This window comes from Podarcis pityusensis (assembly GCF_964106645.2).
Source record: "Podarcis pityusensis genome assembly, chromosome: 7".
Classification (NCBI taxonomy): domain Eukaryota; kingdom Metazoa; phylum Chordata; class Lepidosauria; order Squamata; family Lacertidae; genus Podarcis; species Podarcis pityusensis.
In genome coordinates, this window is record NC_138031.1 from 33,515,938 (window position 1) to 33,529,614 (window position 13,677).

The 13,677-nt window shown below is 39.4% G+C and overlaps 1 protein-coding gene across 11 annotated transcripts in view; it reads left to right on the forward strand.

Moving 5' to 3' along the window:
- The window catches only part of EYA1 (EYA transcriptional coactivator and phosphatase 1), an 81,617-nt gene that overhangs the window by 17,808 nt on the left and 50,132 nt on the right, over positions 1-13,677 (forward strand). For all 11 annotated transcript variants that reach the window (XM_081013416.1, XM_081013409.1, XM_081013407.1 and 8 more), the window contains 3 exons: positions 8,763-8,840; positions 10,539-10,608; positions 10,908-11,050. In XM_081013416.1, coding sequence (XP_080869542.1) covers positions 8,763-8,840; positions 10,539-10,608; positions 10,908-11,050 — 291 coding nt within the window. The remainder of the gene's footprint in view (positions 1-8,762; positions 8,841-10,538; positions 10,609-10,907; positions 11,051-13,677) is intronic.

The window sequence follows — 13,677 nt, forward strand, 5'->3', positions numbered from 1 at the left end:
AAACAAATAATAATAATTTGATTTTCTTGCAGTCCATTGGACTCTCAAGAGCCTCCTCCAAGACCATAATTCAAATGCATCAATTCTTCGGCGATCAGCCTTCTTTATAGTCCGGCTCTCACTTCCATACATCACTACTGGGAAAACCATAGCTTTAACTTTACAGACCTTTGTCGGCAAGGTGATGTCTCTGCTTTTTAAGATGCTGTCTAGGTTTGTCATTGCTTTTCTTCCAAGAAGCAGGCGTCTTTTAATTTCGTGACTGCTGTTACCATCTGCAGTGATAATGGAGCCGAAGAAAGTAAAATCTCTCACTGCCTCCATTTCTTCTCCTTCTATTTGCCAGGAGGTGATGGGACCAGTGGCCATGATCTTAGTTTTTTTGATGTTGAGCTTCAGGCCATATTTTGCGCTCTCTTCTTTTACCCTCATTAAAAGGTTTTTTAATTCCTCCTCACTTTCTGCCATCAAAGTTGTGCCATCTGCATGTCTGAGGTTGTTATTTTTCTTCCTTCAGTTTTAATTCCGGCTTGGGATTCATCCATTCCAGCCTTTCGGATGATGAATTCTGCATATAAGTTAAATAAGCAGGGAAACAATATACAGCCTTGTCATACTCCTTTCCCAATTTTGAACCAAACAGTTGTTCTTTATCCAGTTCTATCTGTAGCTTCTTGTCCCACATAGAGATTTCTCAGGAGACAGATGAGGTGATCAGGCACTCCCATTTCTACCATTTTACTAGGAACATCTAAAACTCCTAGTCATGACACTTCCATTTGCAGTAAAATACAAGGATACTGAGCAAGAGCACTTATTATTTTTGTTGTTTGTTGCTTGTTACCTGGATGTCTGCAAGCGACTTACAGCATTTACTTGGGGAAAGGCTGTGCCTGAATAGAGATGAATGACTTCTTCCACCACCACCAGATCATGTCAGGTTGGCTCAAAAATAGGTGAAAAATCAGGAAAAAGCTTATGTCTGATCTAATCTGATTTCAGAAATAAGCCAGCCTCCCTCCCTGAAACTCTCCTCTCTCTCATGGATTCTTTCTCCCTCCCATCCTCTGATCCCACAAATTCATTCTCTCCCTCTCTTCAACCCCACTTATCAGACATGGTGATTGTCTGGTGAAAAGAAATTGCATATAATTTAATTTATCACTGAACAGCAAAAAAAAGTGTAGGCTATTAAGGGCAAAAGTGTAGGCTATTAAGGGGACCTATCTGCTGAGCTGGTGGGGAAGGTTTATTTTTTAGAGGTTTGGGGGGATGGAAATATAATTATGTGATACAGCACAGACTTTGTATGCAGAACTGTGGTAGGACTGGCATCTCCAGATAGGGCTGGAAAAGACTCTTGTCAAAGCCCACAGAGAGGTTATGCCAGTCATTGTAGACCATACAAAGTCAATGGCCTGACTTTGTAAAAAGCAGCAACTTACTATATACTGTATAAGTCAACTGAAGGTATTGGTCTCAATATCATTTGAAATGGCTATCTCATGGGTGTTCCTGTTTTATTGTGGATGTACAGCATTCTTCAATGTGTTCTTGGCACAATAATAGTGGTGAATTTATTCCTCTTTAGTTTCTTTTGAGGTGCTTTCACAATGCTATCATATTATTGCTGTTCGAAGTGGCTATAGCACAAAAAAGTAGGACTGAAATAACGAAAAACATTTGTGGTACATAAAGTTAAAGGATTCCAGTAGGAAGTTAGTACTGAAATCAGGCTTGCGTGTAACTGCCCCAATAGCATCATGAGCATGGCTTATCATGATGCGTGATAAAAAGGACATCTGGAGGGGCCCTGGGTAGTTGTTTTTCTCATGGAAGGTGGATAGGAAGAGATATCTAGAATTTGACACACTTGCAACCCTTTCTCATGGCATAGCCTTGGTCTCCTTTTCTGCTCACTTTCCTCAAATGCAATGGTACACAGCAGGAAGAAGGATGTGTGTATTTCTCCTCCTATATTCCCATATTTCCAGTTCTCTCTTCCCCACTGCCCCAGCTCCACTCACTAGCCTCCACCCTTCTTTCAAAAGGAAGTATAATCAGGCTTCTTTGTCAACATGAACCATGAGAATCTATTTTAATTGGTAGTGCTTTAATTGGATAACCGAGGGCAAATGAGACATGGTACTAGATGTGTCATTAGCAATTATGTGTGTGCTTGTGTGTTTAAGTTAATAGGTACATGTGGGCCCAGTTTTCATTGGGACCACAGTGTGTGGTGGAGTGCAATTTGGCCAAAAATGCTATCTAAGCTGCTCTTAGGAAGGAAAGTTCCCATTGTCAAAGGGAAATTTTCATTGATTTCACAGCAGGAAGAAAAGGTTAACCCTTATCTCCCCATGCACAGCTGCTGTGATGAAAATAATATACACACCTGCTGTTTAAGGTTTTTGTTTTTTCCTTAAGGGGGTGTGCTAATGATGTGTATAGCCATTAGTCATCTAATTTGGTCCTAATATCTGCTAAGAACCAAGTTCAGATGTTATTTCTGAAAACCTAGTTATGGATGTATGCACATGGGCCATATTCATGAATGGAGAGAAAGCATGTGCACAGCTTGAGCTGCTTTGAAGTTTTTTACTGCAGCTAGATCACTAAAAAGAATTGGCAAGCTATTTTCCATTTAAAACAATCTGCTTGCTCAGATGGGTACATTGCAACGATCAATGCTGATGTGCTCCATGTCATGCCTTTCAGCTAAATCTACTCTTTTCTGTTCACATACATGGGCAAATGATTTGGGGTGGTCCAATGTCTTTTCCTTGAAGTGTCATTGTATGTAGCAGAACTTGCATGTCATTCTTTTGAAACTGAAGCACTTTGTTGTCTTCAGTGTTCCTAAATGCTTAACTTCAGAGCATATGGTGGCTGAAGAACTCCTTTTTCATGCTGATGGGCATGAACACTAGGACACTGCATACATGTGCAATATTGTATCAACCCCTGAGAACTATAGTTTGGTTAAACCTGGCGTGACTCAACGCCACAGCACCATCCATTGCAGAGAGATCCTCCTGTAAGCAAACACATTTGAGAGCAAAAAGCGTTTTGAATCTGGATGGGGCACAACAAACAAGCATAAAATATTTCCATTAAACAATCAGGATAATTGGTTGAATTGGTAGAGGAGATGTGCATCAAAGGGTTAATCTGACCATGTGTTTCACAGCAACCTGTGAGATTCATCAGATGTCAATGGCTAACTGGGGGGGGGGGGACTTCTGCAGATGCAGTTACCAAGTAGCAGAGTATGCAGTCATGTAATTTCACAGCAATGAACGAGAGAGGTTAGCTCTAAAAATAACCTATACAAATTCACCCACAAAGCACAGCTGGGTTGGGGTACCTGGTTTGTTGAATGCTAACTGAGCATGCACAACATAGTTTAACATTCTGAGTTAACTTTTCAGGGATATGATATACAATTTGTAACACAGTCAAGCATTACAGGCTGGACAAGTCAGTTTATAAAACCAAGTATTGAGCATTTCAGTGCCATCCCTATTGAAGAACCAAATGTAATGTGACTTTAACTTTGTATTTTCCAGCCTTCTGTAGTATGAATATTTAATTATTATTAAGAAAGTAATGTTCACTTAAAGATTATGGGGAATTACTCTCTTAGATAACAGTATTACTTAAATAATAGTATCCTGTGATTCTTCATGTCAAGGATGTAGAATCTCTGACCTTTCACAAGATGAATTCCAATTCCGTAAGCCCCACCCAGCAAAGTTAATGGTCAAGGATGATGGCAGCTGTAGCCCAACAACGCATCCCAGCTTTGCCTTCTTTCAGGAATTAGGAGTTGAGTGCCAGGCAGGCAGAATATGCTTTAAGTGGGTACACCTACACCCATACATGCTCCAGGGACTTCTTGATTGGCCATATTAGTGAAAGTAAAATAGATTATCTCCACCTGCTAGGCTTCTTTTCATGCTCCATAAATTTAGAGGAACCTCCTCATCCCTCCCAAAGTCTTTCCTACCTGCATTTTCCATGGATCAGGATAGGGAATTTTCAACCTTTGTGACAACTGTGATTAAGCAGTATAGCTAAATAAAAATAAATAAAAAATGAGATGCTCAGTATAGTAATTTACCTGAGCACTGGAATGCTAAAGACATCTGCACATCTCAGTCTCATCATAGCCATGCTTTTCCCGCAGTTCTGCAAATTGTATTCCAGTGGAAAATAGAGGGCACACTTTGTTATCAGAAGCTGTAATAGTTCTGCATTTTATGAGTGAATCTAATGGGTGATTAAAATTATAGGAATATAATAGGAGCGTGCTCTGGTCCATGGGGTCACGAAGAGTCGGACACGACTAAACGACTAAACAACAACAAATGTTACCTAGAAAAGAAACATATGTTAAATGTTATTTACCTAGTATTTAAAATTAGGTTAATTTTTGCTGTAGTAATCTTTCAGTAATCAATTTTGGGGTTTATTGTAAAGATTGGCTAAATGGCTAATGCATTTTGAAGTTTGAATTTGTACTTTTCTTCCAAAAGCCCATGACCTATTTCTTCCCAAAGCTTTGACCTATAGTGTGTCAACAGCACACAAAATATGAGTGATATACTAGCTGCTGTAGGAAGGACTGGATGGAACTCATAGAGCCAAGAGCAGGGGGAAATTCTTCAGAGAAGTATCAGAATATAAATATGGTTTTGGAAGAAGAAACAATTGGCAGTACAGGAAAAATGTATTCAAGGCTGGACCAAATTCCAGCATTGCTTGAGTAGAGTTTCAGCTTACTTGGATAGTGTGGTTTCTAAAATGTGGTAGAAGTGGTTTTAAGCACATTCACTGCATTCTGAGGCATTTGTTTCAGAAAAGAGGGTGTACGTCAAAACTCTTCTTTTCCACACTTAAAATATCTATTTGTTTTTAAGTTTGGAGCTCCTTCGGGAGTGTATTTTACTGCCAGATTTGGGGATCCTCCAAAACTCTTACACCTGCAGTAGGTTACAATGCAGAATTGCTTATCTGCACTTTGGCAATGTTTTAATATAATGTGTGGGTATGGAGCAATCTGAGAAGGCGAAGCCCTTACAGCATAGCTGCTGTGTATGCCCTGCTGAGTGCTATTTTCTTCCTGATGGCCTTGGTGGTCTTTTGCGCATATCAGGCCTTATGAAAAAAATAGGGTGAACTGACTGTATGAAAACCCAGTTTCATCTTTGCAGACTCTAGTGTGCAAACTTCTAGTGTCATTCCCAGTAGTCTACAACTCCTATCATCCCAAACTATCAGGACCAGGGATCAAGGATGATGGGAATTGAAGTCCAAAAACAACTGGAGATCCAAGTTTGGGAAACACTGAGAATGCATGATTTGAAGTCTCACACCTTTCCCACTCCACTGTGTCAGAAATATCCAGTTAACAGGTGATGTGAATGGGTTAATGTATCACAGGTGCTTCAGGTCTAAAGGGCTGGGATCATATAATGTGTGGCATAAAGTTGAAGGTTTAAATTATTATCCTCATTGGCCTGGTTTTCTCAGTCCTCACTAGCATTGCATAACACACTCAGCCAATAGAAACTCAAACTTTTACCCACAAGGGAAGCTTTAAATTAGGAAAACCTCTTTGGATATTGGTTGAGGAGAGGTGCTAGTGTGGTATAGTGATAATTAAAAGTGTTTTCAAGTTGGCTTTGGGATTTTTGTACTATTTGTAACCAAATGAAATAAAATAGTCTGCCAGCTATAATACCTGGCTAGGTATGAACTTTGTCATGGTTGCTTTTTGAACTGCTCGTCCTTCCAACCTGGTGCAGTTTGGGCTAATAGTACCAACTGCCCCTGTAGGGGTGTGTGACCCATTATTATGGTCTGTCCCTGGAGACGTGGACCACAATGGATTCCTGTGAAATTTTCTGGTGAATAGAACTGGCAATCCTGCAGAAGACCTTATTTTGTTATGGAATGACAAGATGCAGAAGGTTGTAGATATGATAGATCTTGAGCATTCTCTCCAACACTGTGGAGCATATTCAGCTCCCTGGTATACTGGGGAGCTGCATGTGATGAAAAAGACCAGGCGATGGCTAGAGTGCAGGTGGTGGAAGTCCCACTGCAAAGATGACCAAACATGTGAGAGCACCCTATTGTGCTTACTGCATGGGGGTGAAAACAACGAAGAAGACCTACATCATTTATTCCACTGGGTTCTCTAAAAGTCAGCAAGCGGAACTAGTGAATATGTGGTTCATAGGCTATTGACACCCATATTGGTGGATGGAGCCCAGGGTACCTCAGAGACCCTTTGTGACCTGCCTGAGGACAGTGCCATTCGTCTCCATAGCATGTGAGGTGCCAATACTCCATCAAGCCATGTTTAGTGGGAAGCAGTTTCAGTTTTTGCAGTCTGATTGAAGCTAGCTAGGGAAACATGGCTGGGTGGGTTCAGTGTGTGATGTATGCAACTTCATGATAGGGTGGTGCTAGCCACTGTGGAGGTGATTGTGTGGTCATTCATGGGGGGGGGGAACCACCCGGTACCCAGTGGTATTTTACAACTACTACCCAGTTTTTAATACCCTTTTTGGACAAGAAACTTGAGAGGGTTGACCCATTACAATCTGTCTTCAGACCCAGGTTCAGAACTGGGCATTCCTTGGTCACCCTACTGGATGACCTCTCTCAGGAGAGGGACAGGAGGAGTGTGATGTTGTTGCTGTTCCTCCTGAACTGTCATGAATCCTGGGAAGATGGAGCCTTGGTGGGTGAGTGACTCCCAGGTCAGAGAAGTTGATACGTTGCCTGTCCTAGATGAGGTTGTGCTCTCACTGAAGAAGCAGGCGCCTAAATAGTTTGGGGATGTTCCTGGATCCATCTCTGTCATTGGAGGTCCAGGTGTCCTCAATGGCTAGGAATGCCTTTTACCAACTTTAATTGGTAAGACAGCTATGGACATTCTTGGATCAAGATTGGCTTGACCACAGTTGTGCATGCATTGGGAACCTTACAGTTTGATTACTGCAATGTGCTCTGCTGGTGCAACCCTTGGGGTTAGTCTGGAAGCTGCTTGCAGGATTTGCACTGGCAACCGATTGCTAACATAAGGCTCAATAAAGCTCAGGAGCAGGTTACTTGAGAAACTTCCTTATTGCTTATAAACCCTGTATGTCTCTGCAGTCTGTGGAAGATTTCCTCCTGCAAGTTCCAAAGATCTGAGAAGCCTGTTCCACAGTAACTGAAAGCAAGGCTTTCAGTGTCACTGCCCCTGTTCTGTGGAATAGCATTCCTTACAAAATATGACAGGCACCACCCACTATCTGCACTTTCCAAAACAATTGAAGACATGTTTGTTCCCATAGGCTTTCACAGCTGGATAAATTTTACTACAAGTGTCTGTTTCGTTGTATTTTAGTCTTGTTTTAAATGCATTTGCTGTTTTTGTGTTTTTAATTATCTCAGGTATAAATGGTTTTATAATGTGTAGAAGATTATTAGTAAATCAGTATTAATGATGATCATTCTAATTTATCAAGTGCCTGTAAATTTCTGATTCCATAAATAAATTCATGTTTTACTTTATTATAAGGGCTTTAGTTTACTCATGAACCGTACTAACCCACACTCAGCTTATGCTAGTCAAATTCTGGGAATCCTCTCTACTTACAGGGCATAGCTCATGCCCCACACCCTTCCCAGATTTGCTCCAGAGAGTTGGGGGAATCTCTGCAACAGCTAATTAAACCCAATCTTCCACTCCTGTTGCAAGACCAACTATGCATCTGCCACTATCCTAGTTAAGAAACAAGGTAGACTACAGTTGCAAGGGGCACTGTGGTAGTTCACATGTTTTGCATGTAAAATGATACAGATTTAATACCTGTGATCTCCAGGTAGGACTGGGGAAAACTCCTGTCTGAAACTAGGAGAGCTCCTGGTAATGGGTACAATAGTCTTGCTCAGTGCAAGGCAGCTTCCTTTGAAATGTACAAAACTTGGAATATTAAAGATACCTGTAAATGTATAGTTTAGCAGAATGTAAAATAACTAAGAGTACTGCATTGTCTGTGTGTTTGTTACTGTATCATGAAATGTCCTGAAAGTTATAAAGATTAGGTGTAAAAAGTTAGAATAAAGTACAGGCGGCGGCCATTTTGCACTATCTACATGCAGGTCCTTTTGGTACCAGAAGAGGACAGAATGGGGGGCAGGGCAGAATGGGGGTGAATTGGGGTTATGCATGCTCCGCCTACACCAGGAACAGAACCCCTGTGCAAAATGGTTGCCGCCTGTACACTAAATTATATAATTGGTTTAGTAACAGCAGAATTCTGTTCCCATCTACCCAAGTTCAAGTGGACTTGCTCCCAAGTAAATGCTGTAGGATTGTACTGACCTGACAGTAACTTTTTGGCAGTTATGTAGATCACCTCAGAGACTTGCTAGAAAGGCAATAAACAATTCTGTTGTAATGGTTTTTACTTATTTCAGACAGATGTACATATTTTTGTGTATAATATGTTTATAAAAAATAAATGTACAAAATAAGCTTTGTGTTTCTTAGAATTAGTGCTGCATTAGTATATATGAACATAAGCAATTAGTGTACGAGTGTGTTGCACGTATGCATGAGTGTTTGTGCACAAGTATGAAATTCTGTGCATGTCTACTCAGAAGTAACCCCCACTGAGTTCAGTTTTACTGACTGTCAGGGAAATTTGTCTGGATTGCAGTCATAGTGAACATAAAAACACACTTTATTTATATTTTAGTTAAAACAGAGCCAATGAGCAGCAGTGAGATTGCTACTACAACAGCAGACGGGTCTTTAGACAGTTTTTCAGGATCAGGTAAGGAAGCATTTGCCATGTGTAAATATGATACCCATATATGTTTCAGATATTTAATTAGGAAACTATTTCTGAGTAAAGACAACCATACATTATGTGGCTTTTCATGTGTGTATTCCCCTTATTGGCAGCGGTTGCCACTTATTAGCTGCCAAGTCTATTTTGAAATTAATAGTGAAATTCTATACATGTCTACTCAGAAGTAAGTTCTGCTGAGTCCAGTGGGGCTCCAGTTCCAGGTGAGTCTAGCAGCCTCAGTTTGGTCTAGCAATATTTTCTTCTGTGTGTTCTGCTGTTCTTAGCTGAAATACAGAGCTGTTACTGGTGACATTTACTGGGCACCCTTTAGTCTCAATGTAGTCCAAGCCCACATTTTATTTGTCATGTGTAAAGCAGATAGCTTTGCCTCAAAAAATCTAAGTTTGTGTGAAGACAAAAGTTTATCAGCTGTGGTGAGAACCTATTTTTTTAAGTGCAAACCTGTCCCGGTTATTGCAGCAGGAGGTAACAGCCAATCTGCACTGTTCATAGCCAGCTACTGCTGCAAACTTAAAAGATCCTCCCACCGCCCCCAATCTTGACAAAGAAAAAGAAATGTACATTTGAACAGTGAAGGTGCTTCAGCAGTTTTACTGCTGAAAAAAATGGGTTGTATTCCGTGTTAGTCCTACTCAGAGTAGGTCTATTAAATTAATGGACACGAGTAAATTAGGCCCTTAATTTTAGTGAGTCTGTTCTGAGGAGCACTTAGCTGGATGCTGCCCACTATACCTGCCTGCAATACTTTTTGAAGGCCAACCAAAATGTCACAAAATATTATGCAAGGTTTCAAGTTTTATACGTCAGTTTTACAATCTCAGTATTGGTACACTGTCATTATTTTTTTTTTTAAGATTCTAGCTGATAAAATCCAACAAGGAATGCTTCCTTTTTGGTTCCATAGCAGTGTGAATGTCTTCAGCCATCACTGTGCTTGAAAACATGCTTTGCGATGAAAAGGTTTTGAGTCCAATCGGTGGCATATCTAGATTGAATGCGGAAGTCCCTTGTTGGTAAAGCTATGGCTAGTCACTGCAGATAATACTAAGTTGGATGGACTAGTGGTCTGACTCTGTGTAAAGCAGCTTCCTAAGTCACACACAGTCATTGGAAGGAATAAATAATAAAACGCTGAAGAGGAATTGCTCTCTTATTGGCATTTGTTTCATTCCTCACTACCATGTGCTAAATAGCTGTTTTCAGTAGTGGCTATAGTTCTTGGGAAGGAAAAATGGAAGTATGATTGTGGGTTTGAAGAATATCTGACTCACTAAAATGTCACCCTTGTATAAAAATGCTGACAATTTACAGCATTTAAATTTAAGAACCATGCATGGAGTAATTCATTTAATTCAAGTGCAAAATTGTGAGAAAAGTGGAGAGTTAATTAAATGCCTAGAAATATGACAGGGTGTGTTAAAAAGGCCTTAAAATGTGACATATTTTTAAAACGGTCCCTTAAGAGCAATTGCAAAAGCCTAATTTGCAATAAAGATGTTGAGAATTGTTGTGCTAGCCTGGATCTAGTAAAGTATTACTTGGCGCTGTTTTAATTTTATTAAACTTCATTAAATTTCTAAAGTTCCTTTAACAGAAATAATATTTAGGTTAGATGTGTGTGTTTACACTTCCATGTGCTTTCTTTTCTCCTCTGTACAGCAATTGGAAGCAGTGGCTTCAGCCCAAGACAAACTCACCAGTTTTCCCCACCACAGATATACCCGTCCAAGTAAGATGTCTGTTACGTTTAAAAAAAAGAAAAAGAAAAAAAGTGGAGTTAAACCTCATTTATAATTATAATTGAATCCATCTGCTAAATCATAATTGAAATCAGTTTACCCTTGAGAGAGGTTGTACTTTAGAATAACTACAAATGTATCTTTAGACGTAGAAAATAGTTTAATTAATTAATTTGTTTTGCACAGTGGCCAAGGAATTTACATTCTGTCATGCAGCTTAACCAAAACGTTTGCATGTTTCTATCTAATACAAAGGCTTTCCTGTTTTCTGTCATTTTGCAACGAACAGCAGACCATACCCGCATATTCTTCCTACTCCTTCACAAACGATGGCTGCATATGGGCAGACGCAGTTTACCACAGGGATGCAACAAGCTACAGGTTATTCAACGTACCCACAGCCTGGTCAGCCCTATGGAATCCCATCATATGGTGAGTAAAGTTTTTGGGAAGGTGGTGACAAACAGTTGTGTATTGGGCTGTGAAATCGCTTTGCTGATGAGTGCAGCGTTACTTAGTGACAGAATACTGCATTTTAGTAGCTTAAGCATAAGTATGTTTCAAAACCACTGAGGCCCGAAAAGAAGCAGAACATTGTTCCATGATTTTGGAATCTCACTCCTCAGTATTTAGCAGCATCTTAACTTTCACATCCCTATGTCTTCCACTTTCTTGCTGTGGGCTATTTCCAACTAATGTCCTTGCAGAAACACAAGAGTTTTTGATCCAGAGGGAAGTATCTGCTAGTAGAAGAGGGGAGGTTATTTTTAAAAAATCCCTTGTCCCATCAGCAGTCCCCAGTGTCCCACAAAAATCTGTTCTGGAGGATATGCAAACCCAGTAGAACGGATTTTCAGGATGCTCCTGAAAATTTCCCCCTCCCCCTCTGTTGTCAGATGCCTCCAATGGAGTAACAGAGCAAGGAGGGTCATTTGGTTCCTAGTCTGTGGGTATATGTTGCTATGTTGCTATATTAGGTACTTGAATGTCTTATGACAAGAACCAAGCTATATCTATGGTTTGTGTAAAAAACAGAAAGATCGGTGCACATTTTCTTTATGGAGCATTAAGAATGTTAAAGACGCTCCCAGCATGCATGGTGCATGTAGATGCCCTTGCTGCATTTGACTTATTAAAGTATTTCTTATGAAATATAGAAAGAATAATTCAACCAAACTTAAGTCCCATTAACATCAGGTGCCCTTTTAAATGGGTTGTGGGATGCGGGGTGGTATTGGTTTGTTTTTGTTCCGGTTTTATTATATATTTTGCATTTTTTATCTTGTATTTTTGTGTTGTGAACCGCCCTGGGATCTACAGATGAAGGACGGTATACTACTACTACTACTACTACTAGATTTCCAAGGCAGCTATTAAACATGCCCAATAAAAGCAACACACAATTTTATTTAAAACAACAGTTAATAAACCAAGAAGTACTCAAAAATTGAAACAGGAGCCAAAGAACTACATAATAATATATCCAAAAGTACTGCCTCATATAAAAAGGCTTTACACTTTCTCTCCCTAGATGTTGACTGAGAAGGGCACTGGCTCATCTCAACTGGAAGCACGTTGCCCTAAAAGTTTTGGTGATCCCCACTGTTGAGCTCACCATTGAGGACTTCTGAACTATACTATCTCCCTATATAATGGAAAATAAGTCCACTGGGGTTTATTCTCTAATAAAGTGTGACAGGATTTCCGTCTTAACCAACAAATAAATTGACTGAAACTTGGGAAATAATGGGTTATGTTTTCTTTAACTGGCATTTACAAATCCGTTTCTTTTGTATTTGCTTAAATCTAGCAAATATAATCTTGTGACCTGTTTTAAACTTCATCTTAGTAGAGTGACTATCAGGATTATACTTTCAAGTTTATTTTTAAATGAAAGTAAAAATTAAAACTTTGGTCACTTGTGGTTTATTCCTGTAGTGTTAGAACTGATTTTTTAAAAATACATTTTTTAAAAATAATTGAAATTATTCTTAAACTGTTAGAATAGGAAAATTGATCACAATGCAGTTTGGTTATTTGTTGCTACTTTGTTATGATAATACAGTTTACATTCTTTTTTTAGGGTTCATATCCTTTTTTTGTAATATTGCCAGTTGGTCTGTTTTTGTGTTTCTTTCCCCCCTTTTTCTGAACAGCAAAATTTTAAAAACTCCTTTTGATATATTTATATATACTTGATAATGATTCAATATGGTGTGATACATCACAAATATAGGTGTAATAACAAATCAGAACTGAATTTTTAATTGAACACTGATTAATTTACTCTGTAGTAACTAAACATTTTATGGAACGCTCTGGCAAAGGCTTTTTATTATATTGTACAATGAGAGAATGGAGAAATAATGTTTGTAACAGAGTGAGCTTGGTTGGTGGAGATGATTGCCACTGACAGCTGGTTGCTAAGACTTTCTTGGCTCTAATGCTTCAGCAAAACTGTTAAAAAGACTTTAAAATGCAGCTTTCCCCCATTGCAGGATGGTTTTCAGTTACTGCTTCTTTATCAGACATGCTGTTGGAAGTTTATTATTTATTTGAATTAGGTTAAATACACATATTAACATACATATATTCATGCATCAGCCTAATTCCCATCACTACCATCATACCATTCATGAGTTTTCCCTCTTAATGCAGAGAAGAGGTTTAAAAGAGTTAGGATTGCTTTTTCACAATATAGCTGCCACGTGGGGAATGAAATTTTACTCCCCAGCTGCTTGCAATGTTATCATGACACTTGCTTCTCCTTTTCAATGCACCCTTGAGAGTGGATGATTTGCAGTGGAAAAATAATTGAGGGTTTTTATAAAGGAGAAGCAGCTTACACACCAATACATGGTCTACATGCAGTTTTGTCATATCTAAAGTTGCAAGTGCATAATTCACATGGTGATTTTATTTTGTATGCCAAATCACCAGATTAGCTCCAACAGATTTGTTGGTGTTCGCGACACCACCTGCATGCATCTTGCCTCACTTCAGAAACCCGGGGCTGAGCTTCGGTTGCATTGCCGAATGTCACTGATTCTCTGCAGCAG